The 18,996-nt window shown below is 41.8% G+C and overlaps 1 protein-coding gene across 1 annotated transcript in view; it reads left to right on the plus strand.

Moving 5' to 3' along the window:
* Positions 1 to 18,996, plus strand: part of FAM169B (family with sequence similarity 169 member B) — a 96,600-nt gene that overhangs the window by 41,665 nt on the left and 35,939 nt on the right. Inside the window, exons 4-5 of the mRNA XM_027521636.1 lie at positions 2,580 to 2,665; positions 8,665 to 8,842. Of these exons, the coding sequence (XP_027377437.1) occupies positions 2,580 to 2,665; positions 8,665 to 8,842 (264 nt within the window). The remainder of the gene's footprint in view (positions 1 to 2,579; positions 2,666 to 8,664; positions 8,843 to 18,996) is intronic.

The raw sequence follows: 18,996 nt of genomic DNA on the forward strand, positions 1-18,996 counted from the left end.
CTTCCCCACCCAGGAATTGAACTGGGGTCTCCTGCATTGTAGGTGGATTCTTTACCAACTGAGCAATGAGGAAAGCCCCATGAACAGACATAGAGCAAACTTTAATGCATTTCACTGTTAGTTCAGTCAATCAGTTGTGTCTGGCTCTTTGCGACCCTGTGGACTGCGGCATGCCAGGCTTCCCTGTCCATCATCAACTCTCAGAGCTTACTCAGACTCACGTCCATTGAGTCAGTGATGCCATCCAACCATTTCATTCTCTGTTGTCCCCTTCTCCTCCCATCTTCAATCTTTCCGAGCATCAGGGTCTTTTCCAATGAGTCAGTTCTTTGCATAAGGAAGAAACTAATCTGAAAACGCTATATACTGTATGACCTTCTGGAAAAGGCAAAACTATGGAGACAGGAAAAAGATCAGTGGTTGCCAGGGGTAGGAGGTAGTAAGAAGGGATGAGCAGGCAGAGCACAGACAGCTTTCAGGGCAATGAAAATACTCTGTGTGATATCGTAGTGATAGGTACGATCACAGGTGTGATGATACATTTGTCCAAACCCATAGAATGTACAAGAGTGAACCCTGATGGAAACGTCGGGTGATCATGAAGTGTCAGTTTAGGTCCGTCAGTTGTAACGATTGTCCCACGCTGGTGGAAGATGATGATAACAAGGGTTGTGTGTCCGGGGAGGGGGAATATGGGAAATCTCTGTTCGCTCCTCTCAATTTTGCCATGAACCTAAAACTTCTCTTTTAAAAGCACTTAACTTTCTTTTAAAAATAATTTTGTTTATTTATTTCTGGCTGTGCTGGGTCTTTGTTGCTGCAAGGGTTTTTCTCTAGTTGCGGAGAGTGGGGGCTACTCTCTCGCTGTGGTGGGCAGGCTTCTCATTGCGGTGGCTTATCCTGTTGCAGAGCATGGGCTCCCGGGCACGCAGGCTTCAGTAGCTGCAGCACGTGGGCTCCGTGGTTATGGTTCCTGGGCTTCAGAGCACAGGCTCAATAGCTATGGTGCAGGGGCTTAGTTGCCCTGCAGCATTTGGGGTCTTCCTGGATCAGGGAGCAAACCCATGTCTCCTGCATTGGCGGGCAGACTCTTCACTGCTGAGCCACCAGGGAAGCTCTAAAACTTCTCTTAAAAAACAGTCTTTAAAAAAAATTGCCAGAAAGCAGCCAAAGTGACTTTAGTGTTTTAAAATGTGATTTTTAAGCCACGAAAGGAGAGCTGCTCTGTTGGGAGATAAGAGGCGGAGGCCATGACTGGATTTGCCTTTGGAGCAGCCCCTTAGGATGGAAAGACTGGCAGGGGAGACTGGGACAGGGGACGGGTGGGGACAGACCAACGGGCATCCAGGGCTCTGGGGGGTGGATCCTGTCGGGAGGCAGCAGGTGGGATGATGGGGCCTGGTGGCTGCAGCAGAAGCAGGGAGGAACTGGCGTCTTAATTAGCAGATGCTGGGTGCCCCTACCTGCCTGGCCCTGGGCTGCGTGTTTCACATCTGATCCTCATCCGAACTTGTCCGCCACCTTGGCTGATCAGCCTGGGTAGTTCCGATGAGAAAGCTGGGGCCTGGTGAGTCTGAGGGTGTTCCAGGATCGCCTCTACTAAGCACCAGGTGTTAGTCGCTCAGTCATGTCTGATTCTTTACAAATCCATGGACTGTAGCCTGCCAGGCTCCTCTGCCCGTGGTATTCTCCAGGCAAGTATACTGGAGTGGGTAACCATTCCCTTCTCCGGGGGATTTTCCTGACCCAGGGATCAAACTCAGGTCTCCTGCATTGCAGGTGGATTCTTTATTGTCTGAGCCACCAGGGAAGCCCCCATGTCCAAACTCAGAGTGGGTGGAATCAACAGGTCTCAGTGATTGTCTCCGAACGTGGGGGCAGGAGTAGGGTGGGAGAGATGTCTCCACCCTCCCTCTCATGTAGGTCCTAGCCCCAGAGTTCTCTTACCCAAAGACCCCCACCACCCCTGCACAGTTTCCCCATCTACAACTGACCCATCTTGGAAAGAGCATTAAGCTTGGAGTCCCGGGTCTGAGGGCAGGACCTGACCTCAGCCCTCCTTGCTGGTTGCCTTTCCTTCTCAGAATGTCAGTGTCTTCAGAAGAATGCAGATGTCAATTTCATTGTGAGAATGAAAGAAAAGCATGTAAAAGAAGCCAATGCCAAACCCAGCACCCAGGATAACGAGGGGTCATTCCATGCCCTTAGATAATGTTGGGTTTGCCTAAATTTGTGGAGTTACAAGTTGGGTCATATAGTTGGACTTTAAAAAAAAAATGTAATTCTCACCCATTGAATTTGTCGGTACTACTGTGTAGCCTCTTGCCCCCAACAGCACTGGGGTACGTCCTGTGTTGGGGTCGTTAACAGGCCATCTCTGCAGACAGCTCTGAAGCCCTTTCAGGTGAGACTGGTCGCTCTGTCCTGGTGAGTGCTCTCAGACAACTCATCCTAGAAACATCATCTCTTTTCTCACACGTAAACTTTCCTTTGCATCTTGACAGTGGCTGCAAGCTGATGAAACTGCCCCTTTGATGGCCATGTGCACCTCATCATTTTCTCTTGGCTTTCTCTTTCAGTTGTGGCTGTTTATGTGAAGCAGTCCTGGTGGGCCACTGAAGATGTACTAAGAACCTCCAATCCTTCAAGAGAAGGTCTGATGAAGGTGAGGCATTGCAAATTTAAGTGGATATTGTGATTGTAAGTGTTTGTAAAGGTCAGCATACTTATTCTCATGTTAGTAAGTTAGTCTACCCCTGTGGATTCATTTTATAGGACTGCTCTAACAAAGTGCCAGCAGACTGGGTGGTTTAAACAACAGACATGTGTTATTTCCCAGTCCCAGAGGCTGGAAGTCCAAAAGCACAGTGTTGGCGGGGCTGGTTTCTTCCAAGGCCGGTGAGGGAATCTGTTCCAGGTGTGTCTCCTAACTTGAGCTTTCCTTGGCTTCTCAGCAGTGCTCTCCCTGTATCTTCCCACCCTCAGCCCTCTGTCCCTGTCTGGCTCTGTCCAAATTCCCCCTTTCTATATGGACACCTGTCATGTTGGATTAGGGCCCACCCTAATGACCTCATCTTGATGCGGTCAAGACCCTTTTTCCAAATAAATCACATTCACAGCACTGGGGGTTAGGACTTTAATATCTTTTTGGTGGACACTGTTCCATATATAACACCCCACCTTCAAGAAAAATAGTGTTAATGGCTATATGTAACAGATATCTGTCTATTGGTAAATCTCTCTCGCCTTCTTGAGTGGCCTCTCCTGTCTTAATTCTGAAACATTAATCCACATCATCTCTCTAGTATGTAGGGAAGTTTTATTACATTCCAGTAGATTTATTGGTACTTTTCGGAGAAGGCAATGGCACCCCACTCCAGTACTCTTGCCTGGAAAACCCCATGGATGGAGGAGCCTGGTAGGCTGCAGTCCATGGGGTCACTAAGAGTCAGACATGACTGAGCAACTATACTTTCACTTTTCACTTTCATGCATTGGAGAAGGAAATGGCAACCCACTCCAGTGTTATTGCCTGGAGAGTCCCAGGGATGGAGAAGCGTGATAGGGCTGCCGTCTATGGGGTCGCACAGAGTCGGACACGATTGAAGCGACTTAGCAGCAGCATGAGTTAGACACTGTGCTAGATGCTAGCCTGTGTATGACCTAGACTTTTGACAGGGATTATCTGACTTCAAAATCTTTAAGGTGTTTGCTTTGTAGACAAAGAAGTTGAAGCTGAGCCACATAGCTAGTAAGTAATTTAACTGGACACAACTCTAGCCTCTCTGATGGCAGGCCTGGTGGGCTTTGAGGTGCTGTGGCTTTATAGAGACTGAGAATGGCAAGGGTAAAGTTTCCCTGTGGCTAAGGATGTTCAGCATCTTTTCATGTACTTTTTGTCCATTTTGGGGAAAGTAGCTATTAAAATCCTTGGCCCGCTTTTTAATTGGATTGACTTTTTACTGTTGAGTTGTAAGAGTTTTTCCATATTATAGATGCAAGCTCTTATTGCATATATTGTTAGCAAATATTTCTCCCCTTTCTATGGGTTATCTTTTTCAAGTATGTTTCAAGGTTATCACTTCCACCAGCTTTGTTGAGGTATAAGGTGGCACAAATGGTAAAGAAACTGCCTGCCAATACAGGAGACGTAAGAGACATGGGTTCAATCCCTGGGCTGGGAAGATCCCCTGGAGACGGGCATGGCAACTCACTCCAGTATTCTTGCCTGGAGAATCCCATGGACAGAGGAGCCTGACGGGCTACGGTCCACAGGGTCACAAAGAGTCAGACATGACTGAAGTGACTTAGCACACATACATGCAATTGACATATAACACTGTGGAAGTTTAAGGAGGGTTCAATGGTAGAGAATTGCCTGCCAAGACGTGGATTCAGTAGTTGGGTCTGGAAGATCCCCTGGAGGAGGAAATGGCAACCCACTCCAGTATTCTGGCCTGGGAAATCCCATGGAAAGAGGAGCCTGGTGGGCTACAGTCTATGGAGTCGCAAAAGAGTCATATACGACTTAGCTAGTAAAGAACAAGTTTAAGGTGCTCAGTCTTGCTTTGATACACTGATACACTGCAAAATGATGACCACCACAGTGTTAGTTAAACCTGCATCACATCACCTAATTGCCATTTCTTTTTGTGTGGTGACCTATGCTCTTGGCAACTTTCAAGTATATAATTACAGGTATCATTAGCTACAATCAGCATGCTGTGTATTAGACCCCCAGAACTTGTCCATCTTATTATTGGAAGTTTGAACCTACTGATCATCTTTCCCTTTTCCCCACGCCCAGACCCTGGCAACCACCACTTGGCCTCTGTTGCTGTGAGGTTGGCCGTTTAATGTTACATGTATAGGTGAGGCCACACACTGTTTTCCCCCTTATTTCATTCAGCACCATGCCCTCAAGTTCCATCCATATTGTCACAAATGGCAGACGTTTTCAGGTCTGTTTTTAATTGATTTGATAGATATTATTTTGAAAAGGGCTTTCTTCCAGTAAATTAATGGTGGCTGGAGGTTCAGCAAATAAGCATGATGTACTCAGTGAGGCTGCCTGACATAGCTGTGTGTGTCACTGGCCATAGATGAAGCAGGTGGCATGAGTGACTGGGTGCTCTAAATTCTAGGAAGAGTCTGGTTTGCTCTTTAAATATACATACATACATACATATATATATAGTTTTTTTTTTTTTCCCAGAGCAAGAGTGGTAACTTCCTTTGTGTATCAATTCTAAATTTAGACCAGGAAAGCCCTCACATTTTCTGAAAATGTGGCTAATGCTGTGAACAGAAACTGAGTGTTAATTCCACTTAATGAACCAGGTTGTAAAGATCTGTCTGCCCCATCTGTGTGTGGGGATAGTTTTCCTCTCAATTTATAGAACACGGGGTCTTGACTTCTTTCCTTTTAATTGCATTCTATTTCTTAGCCAGCTCTTCACAAATTACCAAACCAAACTGAAACCCAGCTTCCTTAGTGTTCTTTCTGTGAACATCATTAGTGGCCCTAATTGAGGGATTAGAACTGGATCTTAGTTTTTTTGTTTTCAGAAATGTCTCTAAGTCAGAATCACATGTCACACATTCCCCTCCCACCCCCATAATGAAATTGGACAAATTAAGTGCATTTTCTTTTTTTCCTTTTTTCTCCTGCCAGGTTTTGATTGGTTATTTCCCTTCTGCCAGATGCAATCTGTTTTTCTCTTCTGGCTTTCCTCTGAACTTTTTGGTTTTATAAGTTGAAAAATATAACCTCCCACATCACACGCGTCGGGTTTCGTGATGAACTAGTTATTCTTAAAGTCAGAACTTGATTTGGCTGCTACTGTCTGAAATACAAAATTGGGGTGGCTTCTCAGAGTTAAGCTGGTGCAGCTTTTGCAAATCTTTTTCTCATCTAAGATTTGGCTCCAGATGAAGGTGAAATAGTTTGCATTCTGGGCCAATTAATAAGTTTATTGGGACTAAGCACTTCATGCCATTTGTTAGAGGGCCGCAAGCTGATTTATTTTTATTACTGAAGCATCTGAAAAACATACAAGTGTTTGAGAGACCACTGAGGCAGTCTTCTCCCTTGACTTGTGGAAGAAACAAACTGAAACGAACTGTGAGTTGCTGAAGCTCTCCCAGCAAATCTAAGTCGAGAAGCCACAACCACAAATGATGATGATGATGATAAATACTTAAGGGTCAAGTATTAAATATAAAGGGCTTCCCTGGTGGCTCAGCAGTAAAAGAATCTGTCCGCAATCCAGGAGACTCAGGTTCGATCCCTGAGTAGGGAAGATCCTCTGGAGAAGGAAATGGAAACCCACTCCAGTAATCTTGCCTGGAGAATCCCATGGACAGAGCCTGGTGGGTTACGGTCCATAGTGTCACAAAGAGTTGGACACGACTGAAGCGACTGAGCACAGCACGCATTAAATATAAAACCAAGCATCATATTTATGTCAAACTTACGGACTTTGCATGTGGCACAGTGGTAAAGAAAATGCCTGCAATGCAGGAGAAGTGATGGTCAGGAAGATCCCCTGAAGGAGGGCATGGCAACCCACTCCAGTATTCTTGCCTGGAAAATCCTATGGACAGAGGAGCCTGGTGAGCTACAGTCCAGGGGGCTGCAAAGAGTCGGACACAACTGAGCATGCACGCAGCAGCAGTTCCCTCTCCCAGAGCCCTAATGGATGAAAATGCAGAAGGGAGCAGCCTTCTGGGCTGCAGCGGGTCCACTGGCCTGGGGCTCAGAAGTCCTGGTCTGGGGTTTCAGACCTGGCCTGCCTTTGGCAGAGCCCTCATCCAACTGTCTTAAGTCCTCTTGTGAACGAGGCAGTGAAATCAACAAATGTAACTGCTTACCCTCTTTGAGCTTCAGTTTCCTCACCTGTAAACCAGGATTTCCCTCGTGGCTGGTAAGAATCAAATGGTAGCATGTGGGTGGCAGTCTCAGCCCAGGCATTAATAATACTCTTGCTGATTTCATCGTGGTGCATACGAAGGGGTGATAAACACCCAGGCCCTTAGGCTGTCATATGGGAATGTTGTCTGAGTAAAATCTAATAATACTGTCATTGTGTCACTGGCTGTTTGGTTTTACCTCAAGTGCCACATTTTAGCGGAGAAGGCAATGGCACCCCACTCCAGTACTCTTGCCTGGAAAATCCCATGGACAGATGAGCCTGGTGGACTGCAGTCTATGAGGTCGCTAGGAGTCAGACACGACTGAAGTGACTTAGCAGCAGCAGCAGCAGCCACATTTTAGTGGTTTCTTGTAGTTGTCCAGAGGGCTGAATTTATACTGTATCTGGGCTCAGTCACATAGAATGGGGATTGATTAGTTATGTCTGCTGTGGGTGCAGGAGGCCTTCCTTTGTACCACCTGTGCCAGCCGTGAAATTAAGACGCTTGTTCTTTGGAAGAAAAGCTATATCTAACCTAGACAGCATATTAAAAAGCAGAGACATTACTTTGCCAACAAAGGTCCATATAGTCAAAGCTATGGTTTTTCCAGTAGTCATGTATGGATATGAGAGTTGGACCATAAAGAAGGCTGAGTGCCAAAGAATTGATGCTTTTGAGCTGAGGAGTTGGATAAGACTCTTGAGATCCCTTGGACTGCAAGGAGATCCAACCAGTCCATCCTAAAGGAAGTCAACCCTGAATATCCATTAGAAGGACTGATGCTGAAGCTGAAGCTCCAATACTTTGGCCACCTGATACAAAGAACTGACTCATTAGGAAAGACCCTGATGCTGGGAAAGATTGAAGGCAGGAGAAGAAGGGGACGACAGAGGATGAGATGGTTGGATGGCATCACCGACTCAACGGACATGAGTTTGAGCAACCTCTTGGAGTTGGTGATGGACAGGGAAGCCTGGCATGCTGCAGTTGCTCGGACATGACCGAGCAACTGAACTGTGCCAGCCGTGAGCTATATGAATGCAGCGAATGCTGAAAGGCAGGAACAGGAAGTCATTTTGACTTGTTAACGATGAAGCCCTTTTGTGGGCCTGATCTTGACCACAGTACAGTTCCTCAATTGTCGTGACATTGCAATGGGTGAGAGATGGTTCCATATGTAGCCTTAGGATGGGCTGGGCCTCGAGTTCCAGTAACTCTGTGGGGTTGAGACACTGGTATGTGCTCAAAATCTGTCACAAGTCATTGAAAATCAGTTGATCTTGGTGTAGCAACTGCACACCAGTAATGACCCTCTATTATTTACCTTCCTTCCAAGCGTCAGAATTCTGGAGCTGTTGTTAAAGATATGGCAGATTGGGTTTCTCTCTGGACACATCCAGTGTTTCTGCTGAAATGGCTTGCCTGGAAGTCACCTCCTGTTTCACTGATATGTGACTGATTATTCTCTGTCCCCTCACACTCCACGTCTGTGGCCCTGGAGACCAAGGGGGCCTTTCTGGCCCTCCTCCCTGCTCCTGGAGGCCAGGGTGGGTGTGAAAGGCCAGGGTTGAGAAAACCTCCATGAGAAACTGTGATCCCCAGTTTTGATCTCAAGCACGAGAAGAATTGCGTGGTGGGGGAGCCCACACCTGGCCCCCGGCATGTGGGTTGATTCCAAGCATCGAATTTATTGTGTCTGACTTTCCCTACTTGTCTCACTTAGATGTTCTTTTTGTTTTTCCTTCAAAGGTTCAGTCATTTGGGGAAAGGATTGTGCTTTTCATTCTGAACGTCGTTATTTTTGGAAGACTAGAAAGGAATTTGGATGATGATGACATGTTTTTTTTACCTCACTCTGTGAAGGAGGAGGCTAAGATTCTGTGGCGAGATGGAGCAGCTGTTGGATTTTACACAACCAAAAGGAAAGGTGAGGACCGTGCGGCCACGTGGGGCCACCACCCCTTCAGGCTTGCGGGGAGGCTCTGGGTGCCTGCCTGCTCGGAGGACGCCCTGAGCACAGACGTTCCTTGGAGAGAATCTTCTGGCGCGAGAAGTGTCACTAGTTCAGCTGTCATGTAAATAAGCCCGAGGTATGGATTTCGTTTTCACCACGTTTCTCGTTTTACTGGCAAAGAGGAGGAAGATCCATTAGGGCCCTTGGGTTCCCAGATAGTGCCACGTCCCCTGTAAGATGGTTGTTGCCGTTAATGGTTGTAAAATGACTTTGCAAGCACAATGCTATTCCTTTCTTTAATGTTACCAGTTTGCTGTCAGGAAAAACACCATCGCTAATAGCTGACATGTGGTGCAAAGGCACACTGGATGCCAAGATTTATAGACATTACCTCAGAAAAGAGGGAGGTCGGCCACGATAGCGAGGTTAGGGTAAAGTCCTGGGACTTATTTTTAGGGGAGGTGAGGAGCAGGGTGTGTGAAACTTGTGCTATTTTGTCTAAGGGATCACGCTCTTCTTTAACATTGCTTTCTTTAATAGTTTCTTTGAAAGTTCTGTCAACATCTCTGACTCAGCTGGTCAAGCCCTATTGTTTAATTCTTACAAAGTTCTGGATTTTAGCAAAAACAAAATTTCCAAGTACATCACCACAGATATGCTATTGTCTTAGTTAAGTGTTTTTCCCTGGGGATACAAAAGCTACTATTGTGGTTTTGAGCTGCGTTCACATGGGTATCTGTTCCACGTGTCCAGGATGGAATAGATTGGCCTTTCTCACTTTTTCCCTTCCCTCGGTGTGGTGTGAGACAACTTGTGTCTCACACAAACCAGTCGTGTAGGTCATTATTTGTCAGAGTCAGTCATCGAGGCAGAGGCACTGTGTCTGTCAGCTCCTGGGGCATTGAGAGCCGTTTGTCCTTCGATTTTGATGTCCTGCTTCACTCCTTGGGTGGCCGTGTTCTTTAGACATTCATTTATAAACCAAGGGATCTGGAGAATCCTCAAAGAGGAAGTATTTTGGTAATTCCTCTTTCTCAGGCGACCCATTTGTTGTCATCTTCTACCAAATGGCTTGTCTTCAGTTTGTGGCAAAATCCTTTGTGCTATAAATGTCCTACTAACAGTAACAAAAACTGTTAATAGATTTGGACTTGATGTGTGAGCCACGGTTTAGGGGCAGAAAGAGCTTGGCCTTGGTCTTGTCCAGTGCGGCTGTTGCTGCTGGTCTCCATGATATCCCAGACTTTGTTCCAAGAGAATCAAGCAGAGGTTGGGTGTGATGTCTCATTCATCTCATGACAGACCCAGAACTATAGCAGGGAAGGAGGATATTAAGCTGTTGAATTGAGGCAGATCAGACTCGGTGCTTGGATTTCTGCCTCCTCTTCGTTTCTCATGAATTCTACAAATCTGATGATTCTACAAATCCCAAATCTCTGCTTGGGATTCCTTGGTGGCTCACACGATAAAGAATCTGCCTGCAATGTGGGAGACCTGGGTTTCATCCCTTGGTTAGGAAGATCCCCTGGAGAAGGAAATGGCAACCCACTCTGGTATTCTTGCCTGGAGAATTCCATGAACAGAGGAGCCTGATGGGCTACAGTCCATGGTGTTGCAAAGAGTCAGACATGACTGAGTGACTAATAGTTTCACATTCACTATCTCTGAAGCTGCTTACTAGGTCTCGTTTTCACCCATGACCCATGAACTGATTTTTTTAAGTGGCAATTGACTGTTAGTCACCCAAAAACTGAGTTTAAAAAGTATGAAATGAATAGAAAATTAAGTAAATAAAAAGTATTTTTCTGACAATTAAAAACTTTTTTTTTTTGTACTGCTTATTTCTGGATTAGCTTGTTTTTTGGAGAGCCAGAATAAAAGTATTTCTATGGAATAGTTACATAGACTTTGCTATCGTCAGTGTTTGAGAGCTCCAGTCATTTCACATGCTTACTTGTCCTCGGTGTTATATTGTTAATTTTAGTCATTCTGCAATTTGGTATCTGATATCTAATTTTGATTTTAATTTGCATTTTCCTAATGGTATTATCATGTTTTCATGTGCTTTTCTGATGGTCATATATCTTCTTTGGTGAAGTGTCTGTTCAGATATTTTTGCCTATTTTTTTATTGGGTTGTTTGTTTTCTTATTAATATTACTGAGCATTGAATATTCTTTATATGTTATAGCTCTCTGTTCTTAATCAGATATATTTTGAAAACATTTTCATTTTGGCATAATTTTTTCAGAGCGCAGAAGTTTTAAATTTTAGTGCAACCTAATTTATCATTTACCAAATTTCATTATAATTCAGCTCAAAGTATTTTCCAATTTACTTTATGATTTTTATGATTTCTTTAAAAGTAAGTTTTTAATTTCCAGATATTTGTGAGCACTTCCGATGTTTTCTTTTTGTTGATTTTTAATTTAATTCTGTTGCAATAAGATAATATAGTCTTAACATTTTAATATTTTTGAAACCTATTGAGAGTTGTTTTATAGTCCTGTATGGGGTTTATCTTGGTATATACTCCATATGGACTCGAAAGAGTGGGTGTATTTTGCAGGTATTGGGTTTCACGTTTTGAAGTGTTAGTTAGATTAAGGTGATTGATACTGTCATTCAATATTCTTGCTAATATATTTACCTGATTGTAAAGTTCTGAGGGAAGTATGTTAAGGTATTTGTGATTGTGGATTCACCTCTTTCTTCTTTTGGTTCTGTCTGTATTTTGTGTATTTTGTACTTCATGTATTTTGGAATTTTGTCATTAATCACATCTAAATTATAACTGCTATATTTGTCTGATGTGTTGACCATTCTGTCATTATGAAGTGGCCCTCCACTTGTCTTTGGTGATATCTCTTGTTAGCCCTCCACTTGTCTTCAGTGATATCTCTTGTTATGAAATTTATTTTCTCTGCTATTACTACAGCCACTTCATCTTCTTGCTTACTGTTTGCATAGAATATATTCTTCCTAGCCTTTTACTTTTAGTCATTTATGTCTTTATATTTAAAGCATGTGTTTTGTTGACAGCATAAAATTGGGTCTTAGATTTTAAATCTAGTTTTAATAATCTCTGTCTTTTGATTGGAATATTAGTCTATTTCCATTTAATTATTGATATGGTTGTACTTAGATCTTCTCTGTTGCAATTTGTTTTATGTCTTCTGTTTCTTTTTGTTTTTCTCTGTTCTTCTTTTCCTGTCTTATTTTGTTTTAATCAGATATTTTTTACTGTTTCATTTTAATTTCTTTTTTGGCATTCTAGCTTTATATTTTTGTACTTTTAAAAGTTGTTGCTCTAGAGATTACATATGCATCTTAAACTTAGATTAACTTAGAGTGAATATTGAATTACTTCAGGTAAAATATAGAAACCTTGCAATAGTTTATTTTTATATACCTATTATTTCATAGTGCTATTGTTGTGTTGATAAATTAGATGTTTGTTATAAACCTGTTGCTACTGACTTATAAATTTTAATTTAGATAGTTATATCTTTTAAAGGTGTAAAGAAAAAATATATAATTTAGAAATGTTTATCCAGATATTTACCATTAAAATTTTTTGTATAGGTTCCAGTTGCCCTTCAGGCTAGAGTTCTTCCTTTAAAATTTCTTGTAGGGAGTTGATGGCAATAAAGTCTCTGAAGTTTTGTTTATTGAAAATGTCTTTATTTAACTTATGTATTTGAAGTGTTGTTTATCCAGTTATAGAATAGTTAGTGATACCTTTTTTCCTTCAGAAATTGAATATATTGTTCCAGTATCTTCTGGCTTTCATAGTCTTTGGTGAGAAGTCCGCAATTAATTTATTGTTGTTCTTCACACATAAAATGGCATTTTTCTCTGAATGCTTTCAAGTCTTTCTCTTTAGCTTTTTTGCAGTTTAACTGTGATTTTCCTAGGAGTGATTTTATTTTCATTTATCTTTTTGGGGCTTTGTTGAGCTTCTTGAATCCAGTTTCCTACCAAATTTGGGAAGATTTTGGAGATTAGTTCTTCAAATTTTTATGCTCTTTTCTTTATCTGGGATCCCAGTTATATGTATGTTGGGGTGCTTCATATTGTCTTGTAGTCTCTGAAATTTTGTTCATTTTTATTCAAACATTTCCCTCTTTTTTGGTTGGATAATTTCTGTTGATCTGTATTCAAGTTTATCTGCCATCTCCAAACTGTCATTGAGCCTATTTAAAGATTTCAGTTATTATAGGTTTGACCTGTATAATTTCTATTATGTATAGTTTCGATTTCTCTGTTGAGATTCTCTATTTATTCATTGAGCATATCTTTCCCTTTAATTTAAAGAATTACTTTAATTCTTTGAACATATTTGTAAAGTCATTTTGAGTTCTTTGTCTGCCAAATCCAACATCTGGACCTATTTAAAATCAGTTATATCAGAGTGACATCAGCAACATGGTGGAATAAAAAGCTCCCCTTCGGTCTACACCCAGTAAAGCATTTGCAGTTCAGCAAAAGTGCCTCTGCTCAACACACCAGTATGGTGGAAAATTCTGCGTCTGTACATTTAAAGCTGGGTGGACTGGAATGCAGAGGGAAGGCAGAGCTAGGGAGCAGCAGCCTGGCTCTCTGGCTGTGGGAGCTGAGCCGGTCGTCCAGAGAACAGATAGCAATAGGGGGTGAGGGAAAGCAGCCCTGGCCTCTGAGGTGCCGGTCCAATCCTGATCTTTCTTGCCAGTGTCCTCCCCTGTGGCAGCAGAGTCTGCAGCTCAGGGATGCTGGGCACCAGGGGCGAGAGCACAGCCAGTGACACTGGGAGCAGGAAGGCCTCAGTGGCCCCTGGAGACACAAGAAGCAATAAGGAGGAGACAGAGCCACTCCTCCGACAGAAGTGGGAGAGGGTAGAATGGACCAATTCGCAGGTGTAATTGGAGGCAGCAGGTAAGGAAAACCATAAACTTGTGTTATTGCGCCACCTACTGGAAAACAAAAGACCGAATTTCTGCCCTGTTGAATCAGAATCAAGCAGAAAGATACTGCTTCAGATGTAATGACAGGAACAACACATCAAGCGCCAAGTGAAGAACCAAAGTAACACCATACCACAAAAGGAAAATGACATTTCTCCAGAAGCCAAATTTAAAGTCATGGGATATCACAATTTAACTGACAAAAAATTCAAAAGAGGTGTCATGAAGAAATTCATAGAGCAACAAGAAAACTCAGAAAGGCAGTTCAATGAGCTCAGTAATAAAATTAGTGATCAGAAGTAATACGCTACTAAAGACTCTAAAAAGAATCAAGCAGAAATTCTGGAGCTGAAGAACTCAATAAATGAGATAAAGAATGCATTAGAAAGCACTGGAAATATTTCAGACCATATGGAAGAGAGAAATAGTGTGTTCAAAGACAGAAATCTATAAATGATGCAAGTATTATAGGAAAGAGAAATAAGACATAAAAAATGAGGACATTCTATGAGAGCTATCCAGCTTCATGGGAAGGGTAAACATGAGGGTAATGTGTATCCCAAAAGGACAGGAGAGGGATAAGGGAGCAGAGAGATTCCTTAAAGAAATCAAAGCTGAGAAGTTCTCAAACCTCAGAAGAAATTGGGTATACAAGTCCTTGAAACTAAGAGAACACCTAATTGCCTCAATGCGAAAAGAGCTTCTTTAAGACAAACTATCTTAAAACTATCAAAAATCAATGACAAAGAATTAATTTTAAAGGCAGGCCAGGGATGAGGGGATGATGATAAAAAGTGTCTCTGCTCCAGAAACACCCACAGAGGCTATCAGCAGATTTCTCAGCAAGAAGTCTATAGGCCAGGAAGGAGGAGAATGATATTTGAAAGATAAAAAATGTCACCTGAAAATACTTTATCCAGAAATATTATCACTCAGATATAAAGGTGAAATAAAGACTTCCTGAGATAAATAAAAACTGAGGGAGTTCACCAACACTGCTAAGTCACCTCAGTCGTGTCCTACTCTGTGCAACCCCATAGACGGCAGCCCACCAGGCTCCCCCATCTCTGGGATTCTCCAGGCAAGAATACTGGAGTGGGTTGCCATTTCCTTCTCCAATGCATGAAAGTGAAAAGGGAAAGTGAAGTTGCTCAGTCGTGTCCGACTCTTTGCGACCCCATGGACTGCAGCCTAACAGGCTCCTCCATCCATGGGATTTTCCAGGCAAGAGTACTGGAGTGGGGTGCCATTGCCTTCTCCGTCACCAACACTAGACATGCCTTATAGGAAATGTTGAAAGGAGTTTTTCTACCAGAACCAAAAGGGTAAAAGGACAGAAAACTAAGTTGATAAATATGAATAGAATCAGAAAATTATAACTGTTTATCAGAATCAGTTTTAATTTATTATAGCATAAAGGTTAAAGGGATAATTTGAAAAAAACAAAAATAGAAAAGGAGAAGCAGGGAAAGGACAAGAACCCTATACGTAAATGAAGATAAGATGCTATCCGCAGAAAAAGGATTATCTATGAGATGTTTTATACAAACCTCATGGTAACCACAACACATAAATCTAGAACAGAGGCATGAAACATAAAAAAGGAGGAAACTGTGAAAAAATATCATAGGAAACCACAAAACCAAGATGACAGGCTGAAACACAAAGAAAAAGAAACCAGCAATGATACAGAGAAACCAGCAACAAAAGATGAAATGGCAGTGCTAAGTCCTCATTCATCAATAATTACCCTAAATGTGAATGGAGTGAATTCACCCCTCAGAAGACACAGAGTGCCTGGGTGGATTAAAAAACAAGAACCAATTTGTTACCGGAGATTCCAGGAGACTCATTTCAGCCCTAAAAATAAACATAGGCTAAGAGTGAAGGGTTGGAAGATGATGTTCCAAGGAAATGGCCCCCAAAAGAAAGTGGGTGAAGCCATACTCATAGCAGACAGAATAGACTTAAAGTCAAAAAATTTACCAAGAGACCAAAATGGATGGTATGTAAAAATAAAGGGATGGGGGGCGGCAATTTATCAAGAAAACATCATACTGTCATAGTGGTTGATACACACAACACACACACACACACACACACACACACACACACACACACATATTCGTTTAACATAAGGGCACCCAAATATATATAATTGTTAACAGACCTAAAGGGAGAAATTGACAGCAACACAATAATAGTGGGGGACTTCAACATCTCTTTTACATCCATGGCTAAATCATCCAGACAAAAAAATCCACAAGGAAACTGGGCCTTAAGTGAAACATCAGACCAGATGGATTGGATAGATTTGTACAGAACATTCCATCCAAATGAGGCAGAATGCACATTCTTCTCAAGTGCTCTTGGGACTTTTTCAAGGGTAGGCCATAAGTTGGGACACAAAACAAATCTCAGTACATTTAAGAAGACTGAAATCATATCAAGCATCTTTTCTGATCACAATGGTATGGGATGAAACTAAAAGTCAACTACAAGAACAAAGCTGGAAAAATCACAGATATGTGGAGACTGAGCAAAGTGTTACGGAGTGACTGTTAAGTCAATGAAGAAGTCAGAGGAGAAATACAAAATCACTGAAGATTAAAGTAAGATGAAAAGACAGCATACCAAAATTTACAAGATGTGGCAAAAGTGATACTAAGAGGGAAGTTTATAGCAAAACAGGCCTACTTCAAGGTGCAATAAGAATCCTAGTGAACAATCTGAACGTACACTGAAAGGTAGCAAAACAGGCCTACTTCAAGATGCAATAAGAATCCTAGTGAACAATCTGAACGTACACTGAAAGGTAGCAAAACAGGCCTACTTCAAGATGCAATAAGAATCCTAGTGAACAATCTGAACGTACACTGAAAGGTAGCAAAACAGGCCTACTTCAAGATGCAATAAGAATCCTAGTGAACAATCTGAACGTACACTGAAAGGAACTAGAAGAAAAAGAACAAAGAAATACCAGTCAGTAGAAGGAAAGAAGCAGTAAAATCAGAAATGAAAGAGGAGAAATAACAATCTATACCACAGAAACACCAAGGCTTACAAGAGAAGATTATGAACAGCTGTATGCCAACAAATTGGACAGCCTAGAAGAAATGCACGGATTCTTAGAACTCAACAACTGTCCAAGGCTGAATCATGAATAAATTAAAAATCGGAATAGACTGATCACTAGTACAGAGATTGAAACAGTAGTCAGAAGCTCCCAGCAAACAGAAGTCCAGAACCAGGCAGCTTCACAGGTGAATTCTACCAAATATTCAAAGCTTTAAGGCCTGTCTTTCCCAAACTCTTCCAAAGTATGTAATAGAAGGGAATGCTTTCTAACTCATTTTGCAAGGACAGCATCACCCTAATACAAAAATCAGACAAAGACAACACATGTGTATACGCACACACAGAGTGATGAACATACTTCAGTATCTCTGATTAACATAGTTGTAAAAATCCTCAACAAAATATTAGCAAAGAAAATCCAATAATACATTAAAAGGTTTGTGTACCATGATCAAATGGGATTTGTTCCAGAGGCGCAAGAACGGTTCAATGTAGGGACTTCTCTGGTAGTCCAGTGGTTAAGAATCCACCTTCCCATTCAAGGGACACACGTTCAATCCTTGGTTGAGGAACTAAGAGCCCACATGCCATGGGGCAACTAAGCCTGTGTGCCACAGCTAAGGCTCAGTACAGTCAAAAATAAATAAGTAAATATTTAAAAAATGGTTCAACATATGCAGATCAGTCAGCATGATGCAGAACATAAAAAAATTGAAGGATAAAAAACATACAATTATCTCTGTAGACGTAGAAAATCAGTTGATAAGATTAAACATCCTCTTATGATAAAAATTCTCAATAAAGTGATGTAGAAGGAACATCAGTTCAGTCGCTCAGTCGTGTCCAACTCTTTGTGACCCCATGGACTGCAGCATGCCAGGCCTCCCTGTCCATCACTAACTCCTGGAGTTTACTCAGACTCATGTCCATTGAGTTGGTGATGCCATCAACGATCTCATCCTCTGTCATCCCCTTCTCCTCCACCTTCAATCTTTCCCAGCATCAGGGTCTTTTCCAGTGAGTAAGTTCTTCACATCAGGTGGCCAAAGTATTGGAATTTCAGCTTTAGCATCAGTCCTTCCAAAGAATATTCAGGACTGACTTCCTTTAGGATGACTGGTTTGATCTCCTTGCAGTCCAAGGGAATCTCAAGAGTCTTCTCCAACAACACAGTTCAAAAGCATCAATTCTTCAGGGCTCAGCTTTCTTTACAGTCCAACTCTCTCATCCATGCATGCCTACTGGAAAAACCATAGCTTTGACTATTTGGACCTTTGCTGGCAAAGTAACGTCTCTGCTTTTTAATATGCTGTCTAGGTTGGTTATAACTTTCCTTCCAAGGAGTAAGCGTCTTTTAATTTCATGGCTGCAGTCAACATCTGCAGTGATTTTGGAACCCCCCAAAATAAAGTCTGTCACTGTTCCCACTGTTTACCCATCTATATGCCATGAAATGATAGGATCAGATGCCATGATCTCACTTTTCTGAAAGTTGAGTTTTAAGCCAACTTTTTCACTTTCCTTTTTCACTTTCATCAAGAGGCTCTTTAGTTCTTCTTCACTTTCTGCCCTAAGGGTGGTGTCATTAGCATATCTGAAGTTATTGATATTTCTCCTGGGAATCTTGATTGCCCGGACATACATAAACATAATATAGGTCATATTTGGTAATCTTACAGCCAATATCACACTCAGTCATGAAAAACTGAAAGCTCTCTCTTGAAAATCAGGAACAAGACCAGAACAAGACTCTTGCCACTCTTATTTAACATAGTATTGGAAGTCCTAGCAAGGGCAATTAGGCAAGAAAAAGAAATAAAAGGTATCCATTTCAGAAAAGAAGTAAAACTCTTTGTGGATGACATGATTTTATATTGATATATAGAAAACTCTTAAGATTCTACCAAAGAACTATTAGCCATAATCAGTGAATACAGTGAAGTTGGAAGGTATAAATTTAGCATACAAAAATGTGCTATGTTTCTATGCTAACAATGAGCTAGCAGAAAGAAAAATTAAGAAAACAATTCTACTTATAATTGCCACAAAAAGATCAAATACCTTGGAATAAATTTGACCTGGAAGTAAAAGACCTGAAATGGAAGAA

This window comes from Bos indicus x Bos taurus, chromosome 21, assembly GCF_003369695.1.
Source record: "Bos indicus x Bos taurus breed Angus x Brahman F1 hybrid chromosome 21, Bos_hybrid_MaternalHap_v2.0, whole genome shotgun sequence".
In the NCBI taxonomy this organism is placed as follows: domain Eukaryota; kingdom Metazoa; phylum Chordata; class Mammalia; order Artiodactyla; family Bovidae; genus Bos; species Bos indicus x Bos taurus.